At 39.9% G+C, this 23,001-nt stretch overlaps 4 protein-coding genes across 8 annotated transcripts; 2 read left to right on the top strand and 2 right to left on the bottom strand.

The window, feature by feature from the left end:
• The first annotated feature begins 572 nt into the window (after positions 1-572).
• On the top strand, positions 573-1,982 carry dynlt5 (dynein light chain Tctex-type family member 5). 3 transcript variants are annotated; one of them, XM_006786884.1, is made up of 5 exons: positions 573-662; positions 797-918; positions 1,110-1,201; positions 1,513-1,637; positions 1,713-1,982. In XM_006786884.1, exons 2-5 carry the CDS (start codon positions 851-853, stop codon positions 1,914-1,916), a joined length of 489 nt encoding a protein of 162 aa, XP_006786947.1. In that variant the 5' UTR covers positions 573-662; positions 797-850; the 3' UTR covers positions 1,917-1,982. The 3 variants fall into 3 exon arrangements, with proteins under 3 accessions (XP_006786947.1, XP_035762050.1, XP_006786948.1); XM_035906157.2 differs by having other exon boundaries at positions 578-649; XM_006786885.3 differs by having other exon boundaries at positions 603-653.
• A 158-nt stretch (positions 1,983-2,140) lies between these two features.
• LOC102797227 (relaxin-3-like) lies at positions 2,141-2,550 on the bottom strand. The gene is made up of 2 exons (XM_087831744.1): positions 2,361-2,550; positions 2,141-2,277 (listed from the first exon to the last, which is right to left on the bottom strand). Exons 1-2 carry the CDS (start codon positions 2,548-2,550, stop codon positions 2,141-2,143), a joined length of 327 nt encoding a protein of 108 aa, XP_087687870.1.
• A 2,516-nt stretch (positions 2,551-5,066) lies between these two features.
• mier1b (mesoderm induction early response 1b, transcriptional regulator) lies at positions 5,067-18,312 on the top strand. Of its 2 annotated transcripts, none has more exons than XM_006786883.3 (13): positions 5,067-5,111; positions 5,930-5,954; positions 7,393-7,541; positions 10,710-10,892; positions 11,756-11,885; positions 11,991-12,058; positions 12,395-12,467; positions 12,598-12,749; positions 12,859-12,940; positions 13,073-13,167; positions 13,547-13,593; positions 14,375-14,502; positions 16,540-18,312. In XM_006786883.3, the coding sequence occupies exons 1-13, from the start codon at positions 5,103-5,105 to the stop codon at positions 16,833-16,835; spliced, it is 1,437 nt and encodes a 478-aa protein (XP_006786946.1). In that variant the 5' UTR covers positions 5,067-5,102; the 3' UTR covers positions 16,836-18,312. The 2 variants fall into 2 exon arrangements, with proteins under 2 accessions (XP_006786946.1, XP_006786945.1); XM_006786882.3 differs by having other exon boundaries at positions 13,466-13,593.
• On the bottom strand, positions 18,249-22,805 carry LOC102782514 (nucleotide sugar transporter SLC35D2-like). 2 transcript variants are annotated; one of them, XM_006786880.3, is made up of 13 exons: positions 22,588-22,787; positions 21,544-21,577; positions 21,380-21,466; positions 21,232-21,299; positions 21,075-21,146; positions 20,923-20,991; positions 20,718-20,820; positions 20,540-20,632; positions 20,375-20,442; positions 20,209-20,287; positions 20,043-20,125; positions 18,902-18,954; positions 18,249-18,729 (listed from the first exon to the last, which is right to left on the bottom strand). In XM_006786880.3, the coding sequence occupies exons 1-13, from the start codon at positions 22,779-22,781 to the stop codon at positions 18,719-18,721; spliced, it is 1,014 nt and encodes a 337-aa protein (XP_006786943.3). In that variant the 5' UTR covers positions 22,782-22,787; the 3' UTR covers positions 18,249-18,718. The 2 variants fall into 2 exon arrangements, with proteins under 2 accessions (XP_006786943.3, XP_087687395.1); XM_087831269.1 differs by lacking the exon at positions 18,249-18,729 and having other exon boundaries at positions 18,888-18,954; positions 22,588-22,805.
• Between the last annotated feature and the right edge of the window lie 196 nt (positions 22,806-23,001).

Here is a 23,001-nt window from a genome sequence, read left to right as displayed (position 1 = left end):
TCTTATCCTATCTTAGAAGAGTGTTTTCCCCCCACATATGTTTCTTTTAAGGATGCATTCAAGGATAGACTTTTTCCAAAGTAGCTATTTGCCGTAAAACACAGGTGTTGCTAATCACATAAATTAAGGATCTGTGCATAAACTGGCCAGAGCATGAATATTATATTTTTTTATTGTGTTATATGATATTATTATATTATTTGTAGCTCCTGTGTTTATCTTTTTCATGTCAGTATAACGTTTGTGAAAAAGGTATATTGTTGCCACCTCTGTAACTGTTATTATAATTATTGGCCTCCTTTAATAAAATGCGGGGTATCAAGCAAGAAATATTCAGAAATGGTACTTTTTACTGACATGAGCCCAAAGTGCTTTACAGGAAATAGTTTACCACAACACAACGTTAAAAAGGGAAGAAGATGGGAGATGAAAAGGGTACACAACTTTGCCTTTAACGTAAGGTAAGGTGAGCCTTAAAATTATATCTACTGTAAAATGTAATGAACTCAGCCTCTCGTTTCCAAGCTTGTCTCGGTCGTTCACCTCGCGAGACTTCAACAAGCCTTTCACCGGAAACCCCTCCCACAGGCCGTACCGTTTCCATAACAACACCAAGCCATATCAGACGACTGGTTCGGCTTAGTTCAAGGCTGGTAAATTTGGTAATTTGGCTCAGTATTCTAATTTTATAATCTGTAATCGATTTTGTAATTAAAAACTCTACTTTTAAAACTCGGTCTAGTGACTCTGAACGCAAATGACACATTTATGAGCGCATTTTTTTGTACTTTGTTAGGGTCTACGTGCGACATTCAGGTCATTCAGAAACCAAAAATAATGAGAAGTGGGGATGTCCGATAAAGAAAAACAGCAAAGGAAAGAGAAGAGGGTAGTCAAGGTGCCTGGCAGGACTAAGGAGTGAGTAGACTATTAAGGTAATATGGGCCAGTGTCCATCTTTTAGCTTTTTAGCTTCCTGGTAGGTTAAGAATGATTTTCAAAACAGCATTCCCAGTGCAGCATGTTTGGTTGGGGAAACTGCTCGTCAGTCCCAGTGTGTCTACATGGCATCTGTCCTGGTATTCTCTTCAGCATGATTATGTCTTTCAGCTCTATAAGCACTGTGTCATACATTGATGAACTGGGCCACCATGATGACAATGCTCGCCTTGCTCCAACAATGGAGAACACCTACCAGATGGGTGAGTTAGCCTTTTTAATTGCCTACAAAACTGGGGTTGAGTTTTAGGTTCTAGGCATCACAGAACTGACAAATAAACTGAATATATTTTGTTTGATCATTTTAAGCAGAAAAGTAAAAATTCAGCCTCACAGTGGTAAAGAGTGGCCTACTGTTTTGTGTAGGATATAAATTGAGATGGACAAAAATATGATTTTTTCTTCTGTTCACATGCATCCATCATGTTTTTACCCCACCATCAAAACTACTAGACAAATATAAAATGGGAATTTTGTTAGTAATAAATGTTTTCTGGCTTTTTTCGCACCACAGGACCTTACAAACGCTTCCCTGCCAACGCTGCCACAGACATACTTAAAGACGTCCTTACCAGTTACCTCCAAGAGGAGAAATATGAAGTAGAGTGGTCTCAAAAAATGACCAAAACATTGTGCGAGGTAAATGAAGAATAGATGCAACTCTTTCTAAACATGTTTAAATTTCTCCATTATTCAGACTGACTCTTCTTCCAGGTAATAAGAGCCCGCGTGAAGGAACTAATGATCCCCAGATACAAAATTGTCATCCTGGTCCACATCGGCCAGCTCACCGGGCAAAGCATGCAGATCAGCAGCCGCTGTCTCTGGGACACGTCTAATGACACTTTCGCCTCGCACTTCTTCAAGAACAGTTCTCTGTTTGGCGTGGCATCTGTTTACGCTATTTACTTTGAGTGAATTCTCTCTTTCTGTGCTCTGTTTTTTAAATAGTTGTAAAGAAATTTAAAACAAATCTTAACCAAACCTCACAGTGTGCTTTTTTTTACATTTTATTTTATTATTTTTTTACATTTTTGCACTCAGAAATGACATCATCCTTACAGTGTTCTGTACAACAGAGATTATGCCAAATTAGGAGTAACTGTGACAGACTGAGAACTTCCTTGAGATGTTCCTCTGCTCTAGCAGAGCATGGACAGGTCGCTTTTTTGACAACCCTGTTGGCAGCACGTTCTCATCAAGGCCGCGTTTTGGTCCCGCAATTGACGTTCCATTACTGACTCATCTATCCACTTTAGGAGGTTTGCCTCTCTGTTGACTGCCAAAGAGGTAAAAATATTTGTTTACTAGAAGTCTCTAATTTAGGTTAGATGAATTTAAAAAGGAAAATAGAGGTGAGGCCATACTGACCTTCTGGGAAAGTATCCTCTTCTCCCATAAATCTTCTCCACCTGGATCCTCCGCAGTTGAACACCACTGCCCTTAGAAAAGCTCGACCGCACAGCTTCAGTGTGTTGGCGCTCTCCTGTGTCTGAACCTGCGCCGCACACAACATGCACAGCAGCACGATGACCAATGGTAGGGATCTCATGTTGATGTTTCTCAGGACACGTCCCGATCGGGTCTTATATCGCATAAGCCTTCCTCAGGTGTTTCCTGAGTAAATGCATTATCTATGCATTATCATTGGTGATCATCGTGTGCTTTTAACAGCGGATGTAAATCTGCCAATTTGGGATATGTGTGGGAATCTAAGTCACTGCAAAGATCGGTGATTGACTGCATTTTAGTAAATGTTAAAGGGAAAGAATTGCTCTTTTATGTACGAACTGCAGGGTTTTTATTGCCGTGGATTCAGCAAAGTATTTCATAATGGGTCTCTTGAGATATGCGCCCTACGAGATAAAGAGGTGATTGCTCTCTGCATAGCAACGAAGAAGCACGCACGGCCACTATCACTGGCATAAATCAATGATTCCACGGAAAGACAGTTGCTATTACCGGTACACTTGTTAAATCGAACCTATGTTCTGGGTTAGAGTTGTCATTGCTTGCCCGTGTTTATATGTCAACAGTGGAGGGGTGGTGCTATAAATCGATGTTTTATAGTCTGGTTCAGTTGAAAAAGTGTAAAATTCGTTTGTTCTTTATGACATTTAAGGTTATTCATAACATCTGCTATGTTTCTCAGGGTTTTATGGGGAGTTTACACATACAGCACTCATGTAAACTGTGACACATTCACAAATGTTATTTTAATATTACTGTAGCAGACACAGGTATTTCTTTTTAAAATACAGGGGATTTCTTTCTATAAATTTAAGTGGGTTTCTTGTTTGCATAGTAATTTCTCTTGTGTCTTCAGAGAAGAACCCACAAAAGAAAAAGTTAAACAGATTTCACATTCACCTTGTAATAATTATCTGATTTAGCAAATTAATATAACAAGACTGAATTCCAGTGGTACATATGTACTGTGTCTTTATGCAGTTTGTTACTAGCAGCATCTTGCAAAAAACTGTCCCTATTTCCTTAGCTGAATCAACAGAAAATAAAAAAGATAACATAGTTTGGCAGACATAAAGTTGTATTTTTCCACCAGCAAGGTGTTTACTAAATAACTATTAAATGCAAACTTTGCATATCTCTGCATAGTGTGTTGTGTGTCCTTAAGTTTTTGTGGTAACCAGACAAGTGGAGGACAAAAGAAGAATCCGGCCTGAAAAAGTGTCTCCTGATCCTTCCTATCTGAAAGTCATGTCCTTAAGAAATAGGAAAAAATCCAGCAAAGACTTCACACAGGAGCCTAGAGATATTTCTGGCACTACAGTTGATCCACCTACTGTTCACTGAAGCCTCATCAGAAATGGTCTCAGTGGAAGGGTGGCTGCCAAGAAGCCATTCTTAAGGAAAGGAATCAAGGAGAAAAGGCTGAGGTATGCCAGATCACACAATAACTGGACTGAAAATCAGTGACTACAGGTCTGATAGAGTGATGAATTCAAATTTGAATTTTACAGTTCAAATCAATGTCAGTATATACAGAGAAAGGGACAGGGACAGTTGCAACAGTGAGTGTCACAGCCATCTGTAAAGCAGAGTGGGGGCACTGTCATGAATTGGGGCTGAAATTCAACCATTGGTGTCAAAATTGATGTAATTATGAACAAAAAAAAGTGCCATCTGATTTTGAGCCAACATGCAACAGCATATGAACAGCATTTGATTCACGTTGATTCCAAACTCACTACCAATTCAGTAAAAGCATACCTAAATAGAAAAAAAAACACAGTACAAAAGTTATCAGTCAGTCAGTCATGGATTGGCCTCCCATGGTCCCAGACCTCAACATTACTGAAGCAGTGTGGGATCAACTTGACAGAGAACAGAACAAAAGGCAACCAACATCCAAAGAACAGCTTTGAATGTCCTTCAAGAAGCCTGGAGAAGTATTCCTGAAGACTACTTCAATAAGTTACATTCCCTAAGAGAGTTCATGCTGTGTTGAAGAATAAAGGTGGTACATTTTTTTCAGTTTATTCCAAAAGCTTTTCCACAATTTGATAATATCGCCTGCAAAACTTTAGAACTGTATCTGAGCTCTGGTGGACAGCCTAGGTCCAAACCAGTTAGAAACTCCACACCTTCAATCAGGACACTGGCTGCACACCTTCTTTGTCACATACATCGCCATCACCTTTAGCCTCTGTGTCTGTATTCTCCCTGATAAGAACATAAAACCACTATCAGAAGAAGAAACATGTGACAGTGGAGACATTACAGAAAACATTTGAAAATAATATTTTTAATTTACATTTAAAAGCTGGAACCATGGTATAGTGGTATTTGATGCGTATGGAAGCCTTTATGAATAAGTGAGAAGCTGAAAGTAATTTTAAATATAAAAGCTGAATATAATACAGTAAAAGGCTTTATAAATTTAAATTTTCCGAATTAAATAAGACACAATGAAAAATTTCCGTTACAAAACAAATTATTTTTGCGTTAAGCTTGCTGTTATAGGAGTACATTACTACATCACTGCTTGCGGTCACTCAGTTTTTCTATGGAGACGTAGGTGGGCGGGGCTCCACATCCGGGAACTACCGCTGACCCCCGACTTGACCCTGTAGGATTGCGAACATGGCGGAGGTAAGAAAGTGAAATAAATATTCGGAAAAAATAAATTTATACTACGGGATAGTTACTTCAGTCGAATATTCACACTGTTTGTGTGTTGTAGTTTAAGTGTACGAAATTAACTGTGGGATGTTTTCGCTGCTAAATAATGAGCATTTCTTGACTCAGGCATGTTTATTAAACTTCGGGTTTAGCTAACATTAGCGACGCTAGCCCCGTTTGGAGGTAGCTGCAGCGTTAGCGATGTTACTCCGCGGTTTTCTTCGAAAATACTTAACTGTGTATGATAATATTTTTTATTCAGCCGTGTGGCGGATTTTTATGCTTGGAGATATTTTATGGGTTATTTTTAATCGTTATTTGTTGCCTGTTGATACCAAGCCTAACTTGGACGCGTTAGCATAAATATCTAAAGGATAATTAACTAGCTTGGAACTTCTCTTGTAAGTTAGCGAGCTGAGAAAATTAACCTAGTAAGCACTTGGCTGTTGGCGCTAAGTTTGGGTGATTGCCGGTGATATACACGACGCTGTACCTGTGACATTTCAATCAGCAAGGTGCTAAATAAATGTTCCCACAGGAACCGGTGACAGTACTCTTTGTTTCAGTTTGTGTTGAACTGCAGTCAGCTTTAGGACAGGGTCGGGCGCGCTTTTCCCCAGCTCCCGACCCTGTCCTCTGTCAAAGGAACTAGAATATGTCAAGTTAATCAGCAGTGAGCTTTTTTTATGTTGTTGTTGTCCAGCTAATGACGTATTGCATCTGATGCAGTTTTTTTAACAGTATTTAAAAAAAAAAAATTAATTTGTTGCTCTTTTTCTGTTTTTCAGCCCTCCCTCGGGAATTCGAGCCCAGGTAATTTACATGTAGTTTGAGGCTTTCTGTAGTTGTTTGGTCGAAAGACACCGATTTGAACTCTTTTGTCTATCAGACACGGATTAATTTTGATTTTGATATTGATCGATATTAATCGTGTTCTGTGGTTTGTTTGTTTTAAAAAAAAATATGATTAGTTTGAAACGGAAAATAAATGTATCAAGTTTTTAGGCTTAGATACCCTCTATGTTTAAGACAACACTGTTTTTTCCTGTACTTATTTTGAAATGAGAAATTAATATTACAAAATACTAATTTAAAAAATAAGTCCGTATTTCTTAATCGGTACATTTTGTTATTATTAGTATTTTTTAAAGCAATGTACTCACCACACCAGCTGCCTTCATCATCTGAAAATTTCTGTGATCTTGACATCACTGTCACAGTGTTTGTATATTACGATATTAAATAACAATGTTAGACTAAATAAGATTTCTGATGTGGTATCTCATGTAATGTGGTCGTTTCAGTTCTGCACGCACACACCCTGGAGATTATCAACAATAGCACCTTCAGTAAAAGGCTGATTGCATCAATGTGCAAGTCTGAGCCCTTTTATAACAGTTACTATAAGAATGTTTAATGCATAATAGTAATAATGATTTTATTGATATGTTTGCATATTTGAACATGTTAGCTGGCAGTTTTATTTATATATTATCAACTGATTTATTTAGGAGTTAATATTTTGCTGGTTGGGATATGTGGTGTTATGATTGTGTTGAAACTTCTATGGCAGTGTAATTTTGTGTAGAGGATTAATAAAGGATCTATCTGTCTGATAAGAAATTGCAGTGCAGCCAGTGTAAAAAGTAAAAAAAAAACCCCATGAAGTTGAAGTTAAACTGTCAGCCAGCACTGTGAAAAAGGCTTCATCATCGTCCTCCATGTGTTCAGCTTCTTATATGTTAAAGACAGATCTGCTAATGTTAGCTGAAGCTCCTTTGGTGAATTAAGCACAATATAGTCTTCAGCTTTTAGATGTATTTTGCCTTTGACCGGGTGTTTTCTCAGATGAGATGTGTTACTGTGCCCAGCTACAGATGTAGCAAAGAGCAGAGCAGTGGCTAAAATTAGGCACTGATTGATTTAGTGCTGTCCGTACTACAGTCCTCTGCAGTATTGAAGTAAAAAGTCCTTAGTTTAGTGCACAGTACTTCAAGTAATCCTATGTGGGTATTCAGTTCATAAGTAGTTCAACATTTATATAATTTAGAATATAATATTTAACAAATTAAACCATAAAGTAACATTTCAGCCGCCCACACTCATACAGTATATGTGAAGATATGCAAATAAAAATACTGAGTGATTCTTTAGAGCTTTACAATTTGTTGCAATTTCCTTAAATGAAGATTAAATTCTGCCATATTTTCCTTCTAAATTTCCATTGCCTCTTTCATGCTTTCTTTCATAGGAGGTTCAGTAGGTTCCGATGACCATGATTTTGACCCATCAGCTGAAATGCTTGTCCATGACTTTGATGACGAACGCACCCTGGAGGAGGAGGAAATGTTGGAGGCATCAGATGAGACCAATGCCAATGAGATTGAAGATCTTACACGGGTTTGTGTCAGGAGATCATATTTGGTTTGGTCAGGCCCATGGGGTAAATAAAACACTAGTGTAGTTCAACATTTATTTTCACAGTCTGTAAGGGAATAATCCTGAGTTTCAAATAGTGTTTGAAAACACTATTTGGGGGGTGGGGTGGGGGGGTGGTAATGGATTGACCCAGTACAACATACTCGGTTACAGCCAGAACAATAGTGTAGCTCTACAGCAGGCAGTACAGAGCGAGACAAGTTGAATGGTTTAGTTGTAAATGCCACCATACTGAGTGAATGGATAACAGCTGGCCAGCTGAAGGTACACTAGTGTTAAAACATAATGTTTTCCAGTTACCTTTTTACTTTTGTTTAACTTTGTTTAATTCTGCTAACTTATTCAATGGCTCCACGGTGTAGTGGTTAACACAGCTGCCTTACACATGAAAGATTCCTAGGTTGTTTCTGGGAGGAGACACAAATCCAGGCTCAGGGAATCGTAACGTAAATGTGCTTCTGGTATTTAAGCCGGACTAATTATATCTTTATGTATTAGCCGTTTTCAGACATATTGGCATTTTTAATGGTAGACAAAACAAATATGCCTCAACCGTGTTCTGACTGTTGATGTTGTATAGTTTATCCATCAGATGCAACTTCTTGGTTGGCAGCACCTGTTTGGAACACCATAAACATAAAATCATCTGAGCAGAGTCAGGCAGAGCAATAAAGAGTAACCCACACTCTAACAGTAAAACAAGCTTATTTTTAAGCTGTGTTGTCTTCTGAGGACTAATAAATACATATACAGTGGGGCAAAAAAGTATTTAGTCAGCCACCGATTGTGCAAGTTCCCCCACTTAAAATGATGACAGAGGTCAGTAATTTGCACCAGAGGTACACTTCAACTGTGAGAGACAGAATGTGAAAAAAAAAATCCATGAATTCACATGGTAGGATTTGTAAAGAATTTATTCGTAAATCAGGGTGGAAAATAAGTATTTGGTCAATAACAAAAATACAACTCAATACTTTGTAACATAACCTTTGTTGGCAATGACAGAGGTCAAACGTTTACTATAGGTCTTTATCAGGTTTGCACACAGAGTAGCTGGTATTTTGGCCCATTCCTCCATGCAGATCTTCTCAAGAGCAGTGATGTTTTGGGGCTGTCGCCGAGCAACACGGACTTTCAACTCCCGCCACAGATTTTCTATGGGGTTGAGGTCTGGAGACTGGCTAGGCCACTCCAGGACTTTCAAATGCTTCTTACGGAGCCACTCCTTTGTTGCCCGGGCGGTGTGTTTTGGATCATTGTCATGTTGGAAGACCCAGCCTCGTTTCATCTTCAAAGTTCTCACTGATGGAAGGAGGTTTTGGCTCAAAATCTCACGATACTTGGCCCCATTCATTCTGTCCTTAACACGGATCAGTCGTCCTGTCCCCTTGGCAGAAAAACAGCCCCATAGCATGATGTTTCCACCCCCATGCTTCACAGTAGGTATGGTGTTCTTGGGATGCAACTCAGTATTCTTCTTCCTCCAAACACGACGAGTTGAGTTTATACCAAAAAGTTCTACTTTGGTTTCATCTGACCACATGACATTCTCCCAATCCTCTGCTGTATCATCCATGTGCTCTCTGGCAAACTTCAGACGGGCCTGGACATGCACTGGCTTCAGCAGCGGAACACGTCTGGCACTGCGGGATTTGATTCCCTGCCGTTGTAGTGTGTTACTGATGGTGACCTTTGTTACTTTGGTCCCAGCTCTCTGCAGGTCATTCACCAGGTCCCCCCGTGTGGTTCTGGGATCTTTGCTCACCGTTCTCATGATCATTTTGACCCCACGGGATGAGATCTTGCGTGGAGCCCCAGATCGAGGGAGATTATCAGTGGTCTTGTATGTCTTCCATTTTCTGATGATTGCTCCCACAGTTGATTTTTTCACACCAAGCTGCTTGGCTATTGTAGATTCACTCTTCCCAGTCTGGTGCAGGTCTACAATTCTTTTCCTGGTGTCCTTCGAAAGCTCTTTGGTCTTGGCCATGGCGGAGTTTGGAGTCTGACTGGTTGAGGCTGTGGACAGGTGTCTTTTATACAGATGATGAGGTCAAACAGGTGCCATTCATACAGGTAACGAGTGGGGGACAGAAAAGCTTCTTACAGAAGACGTTACAGGTCTGTGAGAGCCAGGGATTTTCCTTGTTTGAGGTGACCAAATACTTATTTTCCACCCTGATTTACGAATAAATTCTTTACCAGTCCTACCATGTGAATTCATGGATTTTTTTTTCACATTCTGTCTCTCACAGTTGAAGTGTACCTCTGGTGCAAATTACTGACCTCTGTCATCATTTTAAGTGGGGGAACTTGCACAATCGGTGGCTGACTAAATACTTTTTTGCCCCACTGTAACTTGTGTTATGGAAATCTACCTGTTTCGTATTTCTGAAAGAAAAAAAAATCAGCTGCTATATTAGATTTTTTTTAAATCATAAAATAACATCTTGCATTGGGTTGGTTTCTACCTAATCCTGGTCCCAAGGATAAATGGGAAGGTTGCTTCCAGAAGGGCATCTGCCATATGCCAAATCAAACATCCACCAGTGTGACTCAATGGGAAATAGGAGCAGACCACAAAATTTCACTTTCCATTTAAGTAATTCGTGGTGGAATAATTAAACAACAACTGTGTGGTAATGGTTGTAGGGAGAGTTGCACTCTAAGCTCCATTTTGCACTACTTTGTATTTTGGTCAGTAGATGCCACAGTCTGTGGAACCTTACCTGCACTGACTGACTACACAGAATAGATAATGAATAACTGGGTAGTGGGAAATGCAGCGCAGGTCCCCGATAATCGAATTATTTTTAATTTCTAGTTGAAGAAATTGTAACTGTTGTTATTCCATGTTTTTCACAGCATAGCTCGCTCAGGGCTGAAATGTTTATTCTGTATAATTGAACTTCAATTTCTCTTTATGTCTCACTGTGTAAGTATGTAGACATTTTAAGACAAGTTCATGCAGCAATGATTTTCATTGTATTGGTTTGCCCTCTTGTGGCTGAACATGATATTGGAACGGTTTGAACCTTTAAAGTCTATTTTGTTCAGTTTTTTCAAATAATAATCAAACTTTAAATGTATTTAAATGTAAGCATCAGTAAACCAATCTGCTTTTAATAGGAGGGAGAGATGCCTATTGATGAGCTGCTGAGTCTGTATGGTTATGGGGGCGGCAGATCACCAGCAGATGAGGATGAGGAGGAAGAGGAAGAACCAGAAGAAGAGGAGGATGATGAGGAAGAGGATGAGGAACTTGACAATGATGAAAGCAGCAGAAGCACGGGCGAGCTGAAAAGAAATGAGGTATGTTTCGGAGGGCTTGTGTGTAATTCCCCTCTGTGCCTACAACTGTATGTACATCTTGTGAATCTTCCCTCTGAACAGAATGTTAAAGGTCTATCCTTTAAGCTTGGGTCCTCTACCAGAGGCCTGGGGGCACAAGAGTCCTGCGCAGTATCTTAGCTGCCGGTGTGGACGCCTAAGTTTGGGAATAACATGAGTATCAGGCAACATAAGATTTTTAAATTCATACCATAAGTGCATCTACGAAAAATCTCAGTTGAATTAGAATCCTGGTGACCTCAAGGTCAAGATCAGAAGTAAACTTTTCTGAAAATTACGTACAGATTTATACCATTGGTGCTGGAGGCTGAGGAATGGCACTGGGGGCTGCTGGTAAATTTTTTTTTTACCTCACAGAGGGTGGCTAGCACTACTATAATGGAAGGCTCCTTTGCCACCAGGCAGCATAGCCATCAGTCTTCGATGATGCTTCATTGGGCCAATAGAATTTACTGTGAAGCAAATCGCCCAACTCTGGTGGGCAGTATTGCCTTGTGATGGGGGCGTTGTTGCCACTCTCTTTCTCTATACTATTGAGTAAGTGAGGACTAAGGGTGTGGTCTGTGTAAAAGAAGGGATAAAAACAATATAATGAGACATTCAGGCAAATCAGCCATTATCTTTCACTTATGTGATATTGTCAGGTAAAGTTGTGGTTATAAAATCACACAAACATGCGGGGGCTTTGAGTTCTGTTAGAGAAAGAAGCACCCACACATACATGCATGCTGGATTTTTGTCAAGAGTGGCAGATGATTTTTGAAATTGTTTAAACTTTTCTAACTTGTTGTGATTTGCTTTGTTTGTTTGTTTGTTTTTTCCAGAGTGAGGATGTGAAGAACTCATTGGAACAGGCAGGTGAGACCCAGGCAGCCTCAGAGGGTCGCACGCGCTCAGTCAGGTCACTCGGCACAGCAGAACTTATTCGCCCTCAGAAACTCAAGTATTTTGAAAGTATGTGTTGTACTGCTAATACATTTTTCTTATCTTCCTTCTTTTTACTTGTGTTGTTTTATATTTGTAAACAGCTGGATAAGTAAATATCACATTATGTCTCAGGCAATAATGATGCCGAGGAGGAGTCGGATGAAGATGAAGATTATGTTCCGTCTGAAGACTGGAAAAAGGTAAAGCAAAAAAGACATGTGCACCATCAGATGAAGCTGAATTCATTTGGCCATCTCTGTGATGAGCTGCTGACTTATGTCACCACTGCAGAATTATGAGTTTGTTGTCAACTTAATACTGAATACTTTATGTTATTTATGTATCTATTTTAACTGTAAAAAACCCAGCGATGTAGGCTATGTGAATTGATAAATTTTATATGTATGTGTAAACATTTAATAAAATAAATACAAATATTTGCCATAAAAGAAATCCAGATCTTTTTTTGTGCTCTTAGTACACTTCTGAAATAATCGCGGGGCTACACTCAGTGTGAATTATGTTTTTCCCAATAGGAGATTATGGTGGGTTCCATGTATCAGGCAGAAACTCCTGTGGGTCTGTGCAAATACAAAGACAATGAGAAAGGTAAGTTGGGTTTTTGTGTATTTACACCATGACCTTTCTCAAGCTTCCTGGATCCAGATAAACCGAGGAGGCTTTGCAGGATAAAATGTCGATGTCTTGCCCTTCGTTTCATTTGAACCTGTACTTTCAGTTTACGAAAACGACGACCAGCTGTTGTGGAACCCCGAGTGTCTTCCTGAAGGCAAAGTTGTGGAGTTCTTGACAGAGGCTTCCAGGCGGACGGGAGAGGAGAAAGGAGTGGATGCAATCCCAGAGGGATCCCATATCAAAGATAATGAACAGGTGACAGCAGCTCTTCTGTAGCTTGAATCAAATCACACAAAGCAGATCACGTGCTGTTATGTATAACTGTCGTCTAATCTAAACCTGTTCGTCTGTATCTTGCTGGTAGGCATTGTATGAACTGGTGAAATGTGACTTTGACACAGAGGAAGCTTTAAGAAGACTTAGATTTAATGTAAAAGCAGCCAGAGGTAAGCAACCTATTACTCACAGATGTTCTTCACATTTTGTTCTTGTCTGTGTAGCCCTCTGCATTTTGAATTTTCTCCGAGAAAACAGTTGAATTCAAATGAAACATTAACACTTATGACTCTCTGTAACAGAGGAGCTTTCTGTCTGGACTGAAGAAGAATGTAGAAATTTTGAACAAGGACTGAAAGCTTATGGGAAAGACTTTCATTTAATACAGGCCAACAAGGTGAGAGAAAAACACATTAGTTAGAGATTTCTGATTCTAACATGGCACTAACATGAGATGTTTACTGTCAGGTGGTTTTCTGGATACTTAGGGTTGGAATCTGCTTCATTTGAACCTTTTTGCTTTTTGAGACCAGTAAAATTGATTTGTTAAGATTTTAAAATGTCTGCAAATCATTTGACTTTTGTCCAGTTGCTAAGCTCTTATTTGATTTGTCTCTTATTTGAATCTGTCCTGAAACTGTCTTCAGGTGATGGTAATAATGGTCATTTCATGTCTGCTGAATTAAATCTTTCAGGTGAGAACTAGGTCTGTAGGAGAATGTGTGGCCTTTTATTACATGTGGAAGAAGTCTGAGCGTTATGATTTCTTTGCACAGCAAACCAGACTTGGGAAAAGGAAATACAACCTTCACCCCGGTGTCACGTAAGTTAACTTTTAAAAAAGTGTATGCAATTTTGAAGAACATTGCTCATAGAAAATTAGTAATGGAAGAATGTGCAACCTCCTGCAACTGTGAGGTTGCTTGTGTAAAAATCTTCTTTTTTAAGTATTAAGAGCTTTGCAAATACTTGGTTAAAGCCCCTTTGGCACCAGTGATGGCCACATTATTATAAAATAGTCTGCTGAGGCAGCGTACCTGAAACTGGTTGTTGATCTTCTGTTGTGCCTTGTCTGCTGCTTCCTTCTGTTCCTTAGTGGTCATCAGTTGTTCTCATTTTCTAGCTTGAACATCTCTCTGACCTGTCTCTTCTTTACGGTTAGTTCAGTGGACTGGCAGGTGCTCTTCATTTGATCTTACTTTTGAGCCAGTTTGTGCAAATCTATACAGGATTTTGTGAGAACTGTCTTTTTCTCTTTGAGAAAAGCTCATCCTTTTGTTTGAACTCTTCTTGGAGCCTGCTGACCGTCATCTTCATCTTCATCTTCAAGCAGCTGCTCCAGCAGAGATTTGTCTCTTTATTTCCTTGATTGTAGAAAAAAAGAGAATTTTATTTAATTTTTGTGGCTCTGTCTTTAAGGATTGTGAAAGAATCAAACCTGGTTTATAGAAGCCATCGCATAAGTGAAGCTATAGATTTAATGTCGTAGAAACCACCCACAGTCACTGTCAGACTGGGGAGGGACATCTGACCACACAGACTGCTAAACCATATGAACAGTTTAGGTTGTGTAACAGACTGTGTGCATTGCTTTCTGTCATCAGTGACTATATGGACAGATTACTGGATGAGACGGAGAGTGCGACATCCAGCAGGGCAGCATCGCCTCCTCCCACCACCTCCAACAGCAGCGCCAGCCACTCGGAGAGAGAAGACAGCAGCAGTCAGAATGGTGAGCTGATAAATACATGAGTGCACTACGTTTATCCTAAAATATAACCAGCCTTTCATTTAATGAGAGTTTGGGTAAATGACAAGAATTTAAGACAAACTATGATCCTGTGCTTGAAAACTGACTCAAAGTTACTCGAACCATCACTTAAATATTCAATACAGTCATTCATATGCAGTGATGGGATTAACGGCGTTACATGGAACGGCGTTACTTTTTCAGTAACGAGTAATCTAACTAATTACTATTCCAATCGTTACAACGCCGTTACAGTTACTAACAAGAAAATGCGGTCCGTTACTATTTTTCAACAAACAGACGGTTGAAGCTGTGTTCAGCTTACCGCATCTTATATCAGTTGCACGGATAGTTTTGTGTTGTGTGTCAGAACAATGAGGTGACTGCTGTCTCCAGGTAGAAACAGGAGTGATACACCTGCAGCTGTCAGACCTGCAGGTATCAGGCTGTGATGTTCTCCTTTATAGTGGACAGAAATGATTGTTTTGGAGTGGCACAAATAATTTGTGTGGCATCTTATTGAACGCAGAACAGCTGATTGTTCTGTAAATAGTCTGAAATGGTTATTTAAAAAAAGGGGGAAAAAGGTAAATGGATGCAAATAACTTTGTTTTTTGCAAAACTTGTGCATAGGATTTTAAAATTGACAATTTATATTTGCATTTAAAGTTATGAAATATGATTCATTAAACATGTTTGTGGTTGTTACAGTAAACTTTTTGTACTCTGATTTTATGTTTTTTGTGCTGAAAAGGATGATGACAAACAAGGCAAAGTAAATCGTTTTTAAAGGTAAAATGTGGAAGGAAGATCAAAAGTAGTTAAAAATGGCCAATTATACCCTGGACCAGACTGTTAAACTTTTTTCTTTTTTTTTTTAAAGTAACGCAATAGTTACTTTGCAAGTAATTAATTACTTTTATAATATTGTAACTCAGTTACTTTTTTGAAGAAGTAACTATAATTAATTACTTTTTCAAAGTAACTTGTCCAACACTGTTCATATGTAGTTTACATAGACCACTTTTGTCCCCCTCACACCTGTATTCTCCTGCATGGTTGGGTGCAGCAATCATCAAGGACAGAAAAAATGTTTTTTAAATCACTTTCCTGTTGTTTCAGATAGAGACCACGAAAAAACAGTTAAAAAACAGGATACAGACATCAGATAAATAGTATGACAGTAAAACAATTATAAGCTACTTGAATTTTAAAATCACCAGTCATTTCAAACAATATATGACCATTTAAAATTTTTAGATTTGTAATTTCATTTTTTGCTCGTTTCTTTCTTATCTCCTTCATCTGTCTCCTCCACTTCCACTCTCGCCTCACCGTCTCCATCTCATCCTCTTCCTCTGAAGAGGAAGTTAGGGTTCTAAAAGAAGTAATCCTACATGAATTAGTTATCGTCAGCAGATCAGCCACATAACCCTCCCGTCTCCAGACAGCTGACAAGAGATGGCTAAACAGCAACATAACGTTCAGCTAATATTAGACTTCACCGGCCTAAAACTCTTTAAGTACTTTTTCTCAGATAAACAGCTTGATTACCTTCTCACATCACGAGAGTTTATTTGCTAAGTGTGAGTCTGCCCACTTTAGATCCACTTCAAAAAAGTGTCAGAAACACCTGTGAATGGCAGCAAACTGGAGCTTTTCCAGTGGCAGTCTCCCACTGAAAACGCTACATCCAGATTTACCTACCTGGATGATTGAGAATTCATCAAGATGTTCCTCTGAGTATATACACTTGTTTGTTTACTCATAGATGCCATGGTTTATCGCATCTACATAATGTTTAGTAGGTTCACTAGGTTTCAGGATTATTACATGTCCAAAATGGCTGACAAGTAATGTGACGTGATCACGTCTATAAACCTCTGCATGAAGGTTGCACTCCCTGTAAATAGTGGAATCTCAGGAACCTGATGGAAAACATCCAACAACACCTGAATGGCTTTTTTTTCTTATACTTGTTAAATATGTCTAACCCCGTGTTTCATCTTTCTTCGTTAGGTGTTGCAAGCCACACGGTGGATGGTGCTCAGTTGCCGCCAGCAAACCAAGTCAAATCTGAGGGCGTTCAGTCCAACGGTCCGTCCCATCTGCTGGAAGCTCCGCCTCCAGCTTCAGACAACAACTCCAACGGTTGCAGCCAGCCCACTGCACCCACCCTCGACAGAAATGGCTCCCTGGAGCCTCTGCTAGACCACAGGGACACAGCACCCGACAGGCCGGCCAAGAGGTGCAGGACGGAGGCAGAGCCCGTGTGCCAAAGCGAAGTGGAACCATCCAGAACACAGGAGAATTGATGGCTTCACAGCTGAGCAGCGTTGACTAACAGACACTGAATTGGGGGTGAAAAATGTTTGTACTTCTCCAGTGATGGTAGATTTAGGGGGGCAGAGGATGAGGAAAATGAACCCTACTGACCCATGAGCATAGCATCTCCTGACAGAGAGACAGACTGGCTTTGAGGTCAAAGGTCACTGAAAATCACATCTTGAAGAACAGCCAACCGAGGTCCTCCAGGAGGGGCGGCAGTTACCCCCCCCACCCCGACGTCCTTCCATCCCATCAACCCCCCCAAGCGCATCCCAAAGTATCATAGCTAGATAACGTCCATCAAAACATCCCCAGCCTCCCTTTTTGGAGCCTGACAAAATTTTGCCAAGAATTCCCTTTTTCTATTTGTTCTTAAAGATAATAAATCACCTTCAATATTTTTTTACACAAGATATTTATATTTTTTAACAAAAGTAAATAAATCCTAGTCTAATGATGGGTGATTGCCATTGAAGCCATTTGCTTGCTGTTATAAGGATTTGATGAAACAGGACATGTCTAAGTGATTACATGCTTACGCTAGAATAAAGATGCTTAGTAAAAACAAGAGGAATAGGCTGGTGCTGTAGCTAGTTCTCACTTTAGTTGCACTTTGATTGTACGTTTCCCGTCTCTATCAATGAGATGTGGCGTCAGAACCCAGCAGAAGTCCATGTTCACTCCTTCACTTCTTTCTCTGGCTGTTTGTTTCAGATAAATAAACCAGAGGGTGACTCCTCCTGCAGGTTTGTTTGTGTAAAGCAGCTGACATCAGTGATGTCCTGTATTATAAGTCACCATGTAGAAGATCTCTGTATTTTTGAATTTTCATAGTCGGTGCATTGCTCAACACTTTGTTTTTACTAGTCAGAATGTGATTTTTCATGTAAAGTTTGTATAGATTTCTTACCTCGAGCGGTTTTATAACTGTCTGTTTGTCTGTATTTTCTGGTCTTCCTTGTAGGCTGTGCTTTTTGTTGGAAAACTGATCCTACTTTTGTTTCTCCAAGACGGTTATAATAATAAAAAAAACAAAGTAGCTATTCCTCTTTCCCTCTGTTTGGCAGTGCTTCCCTTTCCTGTGTGACGCTGATTCAGAGAGTTCGTTGCAAAAAAAGCTCCTTCTTGTGTGCAGCTTTGAATATGCAGAGATTTTTTTTAAAACCAGAGCTTAGTTTCTGTCATTCCTCAGTAATTGGCTTCCACACAGCAGATTTCCAGGAGTAAAAGTGACCTGGCTGATGTGAAGGTGTCACCTGAAAGAACCTAATGATGTTTTGGTACAGTAGCTGTTCAGCGTAACGATTAAATGTTTTATTTTATATTCCATCATTGAACGTGCATTCAGAAGATAAGAGGAGTTTGTCTCAAATAATGTTAATGGATTTTTTTGTTTGGACAATATTGTCTTTTATTTCTATGTAAATGATGGCGTGAATAAAAATAAAGTGTATTCCAAGGCTGGCTATGACTTGAATAATACTGGCATTTCATTGAATTACTGTGCAAAATAGAGTCAATAACAGAATAACAACAGCTTCATTAGAAAATTATTTATGATGTACAGTTAATTCCGAGTTATGTATCGAAACAGAATTAATAAAAAATAGATTTTTTAATTTGGAAATTAATGAAAATGAACAAGTATAAAAATTAAGTTCATATAGTCTTTTGGTTGCTCCTTTCAGGGATCACCACAGCAGATTGTCCTCTCTCATGGCTGAACAACAACCTCTGTGTTTCCTCTTTCACTACATCCACGAGTCTTCTCTGTGTTTGCCACCACTCATAAAAACATTTCCACATAGAAGACGACACATGAAAATTTTGCTGAAGTTTTTCCGTCCCAGGCGGGGTTTCAGTCTTTGGTTTATGCCTTTTCTGTTAAAATATAAAGCAGTTAACTTCAGAGACTCGTCCACTTTCTGTACGATCCTCTGAACTCGTACAGAGACTCGTACAGTGAAAAACAATGTAAAAACTATATTGTTAAATTCCAAACATCGATAAGGTGAAACCTTGTGTGGTTTTGACTCATTTTAACTGTTCTTACTTGATTGCTCCTGTGTGAAGGTGATATAGGAGTACACCAAGCTCCCAGCAATGCTGTGAGAAACAAAGATGAGAAAATGTGCTCCTGTACTTTTTTTTTAATCGAGTATTGAACTTTTTCCTATCACAGACATTCTAAAACATGGGCAGAGCTTCCAGTTTGGAAAAATGAAGTAAAGGTGGAAGTGGCTTAAACCTGTATTCTATCTGAAGGCCACCTAACAGCTTTCTTCCTTGACCACTCTAATAAACACTTTCCTGACGAGTTTATGGCTCAGTCGCTGGGTCATACTAAAGTGGGAAAAAAATCAAGTCTGTTTTATAAACATTGGTCATAACATGTTGTTAAAAATTAGGATATGAAATTAGGACAGTTTCTAAAAGGATTATCTGTGGTCGGCTGAATGTGTTACAACTTATGACTGACAAATCGTTTATTCCGTTGATTTTATTTATATAAATATAACTGGTTTCACGGTGCACCCGCCCCACATCATGACACCCAAAAGCATTCACCTTCGAAGTCAAACTTGTGCTTTTTGATTGTGGTGGTAAGCTACAACTTGTACTTTTTGGGCAAATCTGTATCTGTTTTCGATTTGTGTCATCATTTTCTCAAGTTTCACTAACACTTGGCAGTTAGTTGGAAAGTGTCTGCAGACAAGTTGGCAAACTACTCCAAACTACTCGCAATCGTGGCGATCTACTGGCTATCAAAGCAATCACAAGGTTTTTGGTGCAGCACCCTCTTTGCAACTGATTTCATTGGCAACAGCCAGCAGTCTTCAGAAACTAATTGCCAGCTAGCTGGGGACTACACCGGGACACATTTTTTAGGGGTTTGCCATCCAATCTCTAGCCCTCTAATCCTTTGAGAATGAAGTCTGAGCTCCTTCCTCCACCCATGTCTGCTATGCTTCTGCAAGCCACTTTGCAACCCTCTTCAGCTCCTCTCTTTGCTGTATCTGAATGAATCAATGCCCTATCTGGTGCTCAGTGAAGTTTACTGCCGATCTCCTCTCATACGTTTTCCACTTATGTCTGGACACACAAGGAAGCCCCAGAACAAAAATATCTCGATCATCTTTGAACTACACTGCTCCTAAATCAGCTCAACAGTTCAGCTGTTGAATCTGTCTTACCTGATGTTCAGACCTATAAAGTTAGTCCAGGTGAATATGTAGTCCCCTCCAAACACCATTCCAATGTATGTCACGAGGATATTCTGTGGATGTCGCAGGGAAAGTCACTGCACATGTACGCACTACACATCAAACTGTGAGCGTGAGCCAGCCTGAGATGACTCACCTTAATACAGCCAATGATGGAGGTGGTGAGCGCGGAGTTGTACTGTGTGCACAGCATGATGGAGTACATCAAAATAAATCTGTGCAATGAAGCGAAGCAGAGTTAGACGAAAAGACCAAAGTCGGCAATCATGGAATAAACAATGACGATTAGGCGTCTACTTTACCCCATGACACAGGAGAGCACAAACTGCACAGCAAACATGTGATCAGACCAACCATTATACTCCAGCCCCTGTACCCGAACACCCACGCACACACACACACAGCACTGATTATCTGAGCTCTCTGACTCTTGAGTCTTACAAACCAATCAGTGTTTGAAAACTTACCATTTGCAAGTCCCCTGAGTAGTAAGCGTACGCCAGAGTGGGGAAAATCATTATCAAAGCATTGTAATAAAGAAGACCATATTTGCCCAGCTCCTGTGTGGATGGGAGAAGATGACCCTTTAAAGTCTTCATGACAAACAGCCAGTATATATACTGTGTGACCTGCAGCTCTGCTCACCTTGGAGTCCAGCTTCTGCTTCACATATGCCCCACTGGCTGCTGTCAGAACATTATTCAGCATTATGAATACGTATCCTTCCAGATCAAAAGCTAAGTCGGCGCTACAAAGCAAAAAACGCCACAGGACGTGGCAAAGAATCACACACGTGCCTCTCCATAAAGCCCGAAGCGGATGGCGGTGTCTGTGTATGTGACCGTCTCACCTGGCCGCGATGAAAGCACCAAAGATCATGGTGAACACCGTCGTTTTAATGGAGGTAGAAAAGGTCTTTCTGTGAGGAAAGTAGACGGGTGGCAGTGTTAAAATCAGTTATTTATGCAGAAAAATCTGAGAGAAAATAAATTATTTTCTTACTTTAGCAAGAATCCCTCAAACACCATGGTAAGAAAAATACTGAACCTCCTCAGCACAGTAAACATGGGTAAACTGAGGCAGAAAAATACAAGCTGTTAAGTTTGGCAAGTCACATTTGGGACGCTGCGTCTCGTGTCATGTTCTATGAAGTTCTCACTTGAGGCGCTGGGTCCCAAACAGTCCTGATATTTGATTCCCGACATACAACAGCGGCAGCGGGAACATCTGGAAAGACAGGGTATGTGTGAAATGCGATGACCAGTTCTTCATCTTTTGATTTTCAGCTTTATAAATCCCCACCTCACCTTGCGTGGAATACTCGAATCCAAATCTGGAAATGAGATCACTCCCAACATCTTTCCAATCCTCAGAACTACAACCGTAGCCAGCATCTGCAAAGGAAAGGGGGGCACGGCACATCAGACGGTGCTACCACATAAACAGAAAACAGCTTTAAAGAGATGCTTACTTGGCCAATTCCAACGCATGTTGATGACGGGAATCTGTAAAACAAGACGACACACGACTCAGTCATATGAATGATGCTTTACCTGACATTCCATTACAGACGATATGAGGATGAGAAGCTTCATTTCCTGGAAGTTGTCCACTTCTTTGGAGGACTTTCTGGTTTTGGATGCATGCTTTCATCTTGTTTATGCCCAACTCTGACCCTCACACATATTGAGATTCATAAGAGGTTTGATGTGTTACGCATTCGTAGCTTGGTTGTAAAAAATAGTTGAGTTACTGTTTGACCTCTGAGATCAAGAAGGCATCTTTCCCAGATAACTACTGCTCACTGCGTATTTTCTCCTTTATTTGTATTTTTGATTATACTCTCTAAACTCTAGAGTCGGTTGTTGAGTTGGGAAAATCACAGCAGTTCAGCAGCAAAAAGAACCATACCAGCTGAAAGTGTCTCATGCTTTCTTGCTTTGTGGTAAATCTTTGTTCTGTCTTCACTGAGATATTTGAATGCTAATCAATAAACAACAATAAAAAAAAAAAAAAAAAAAAAGTGACTTCAATCATCACTTTTCTCTGATGAGATATTATTGAACAGGCGTACCCAATGAGGTGGCCAGTGTTCTGGTATAGGATGCTACTTTTATTTTTGACATTTAAAAGCTAAAATTCTGCACCTTCTCCTGGAACACAGTCACATTTATACATATCAGTTATTTTTACCCTACATTTAAAAAGCTTTGTTTATAACAAATAATAACAATGATGATAATAACATTATAGAACATTTCCAGCATTATCTTGTGTGCAGAGTACATCCAGCTGCACCCCTGGGTGTGTTGTGTGCAGTGGGGCAGAGGTTACGTCAAAGGTGCGTGTCCTGTGGTACCTAAAGCTTCACCTGGACCCATTTCTCTGACAGTTTTCAGATGTCCAGCTTCGTTTATCTGACACCCCTTCTTCTTATTATTATTATTAATAACGGTGTAAAATTGGTCAAACGTGCCCCACCAATCAGCAGCTAACTTAGACTTTGCACCTTTACCTGTAGTTTGTGAGGACGCTTTTGTTGACGACGACGATGAGAAACGAGCTGACTCCGTAAAAGACCGCCGCTAACAGCTTCAGCAGCACCGCTGAGGTATCCCCGGATGTTTGTCTTTCGGTTGTGGAGGATGTTCCCTCAGACGACAAGCTCTTTTGGCCGGGCTCACCCCGACGTTTTACGTGCGCCGCCATCAGAGGGGTAGACAAAGTTTGTTTAAAAAAAAAAAAAAAAAAAGAACTTCAATAGGTCTTCCCGCGCATGCGTGAAAGACTGTGCTCGGTAATCCCGTCGGCGAAGAAGGAAACGGAAAGGAGGGAAACATCCCAATGCTTAAGACTCTTTGAAAAATGTTTTAATTCAGCTATGTCTATCTGAATTGACCTAAATAAAAACTGGTTTAACTTCTATGTG

The sequence above is a fragment of the Neolamprologus brichardi genome, chromosome 18 (assembly GCF_056152115.1).
Source record: "Neolamprologus brichardi isolate AB-2024 chromosome 18, ASM5615211v1, whole genome shotgun sequence".
NCBI classification, from domain to species: Eukaryota; Metazoa; Chordata; class Actinopteri; order Cichliformes; family Cichlidae; genus Neolamprologus; species Neolamprologus brichardi.
The sequence above is the reverse complement of the archived record's forward strand: the minus strand, read 5'-3'. Positions and strand labels throughout refer to the sequence as shown.

Coding starts and splice junctions, on each gene's coding strand:
- dynlt5 (XM_006786884.1), top strand. CDS start 851: ATGTCCGATAAAGAAAAACAGCAAAGGAAAGAGAAGAGGGTAGTCAAG. Junction 1,202..1,512: donor GGAGAACACCTACCAGATGG/GTGAGTTAGCCT, acceptor TTCGCACCACAG/GACCTTACAAACGCTTCCCT. Junction 1,638..1,712: donor TGACCAAAACATTGTGCGAG/GTAAATGAAGAA, acceptor CTCTTCTTCCAG/GTAATAAGAGCCCGCGTGAA.
- mier1b (XM_006786882.3), top strand. Junction 12,059..12,394: donor CGTCTGAAGACTGGAAAAAG/GTAAAGCAAAAA, acceptor TTTTCCCAATAG/GAGATTATGGTGGGTTCCAT. Junction 12,750..12,858: donor ATATCAAAGATAATGAACAG/GTGACAGCAGCT, acceptor TCTTGCTGGTAG/GCATTGTATGAACTGGTGAA.
- LOC102797227 (XM_087831744.1), bottom strand. CDS start 2,550: ATGAGATCCCTACCATTGGTCATCGTGCTGCTGTGCATGTTGTGTGCG. Junction 2,278..2,360: donor TTTCCCAGAAGGTCAGTATG/GCCTCACCTCTA, acceptor CCTCTTTGGCAG/TCAACAGAGAGGCAAACCTC.
- LOC102782514 (XM_087831269.1), bottom strand. CDS start 22,781: ATGGCGGCGCACGTAAAACGTCGGGGTGAGCCCGGCCAAAAGAGCTTG. Junction 20,633..20,717: donor AGCAGAAGCTGGACTCCAAG/GTGAGCAGAGCT, acceptor CCATCCACACAG/GAGCTGGGCAAATATGGTCT. Junction 20,288..20,374: donor GTGCTCTCCTGTGTCATGGG/GTAAAGTAGACG, acceptor TTCATTGCACAG/ATTTATTTTGATGTACTCCA.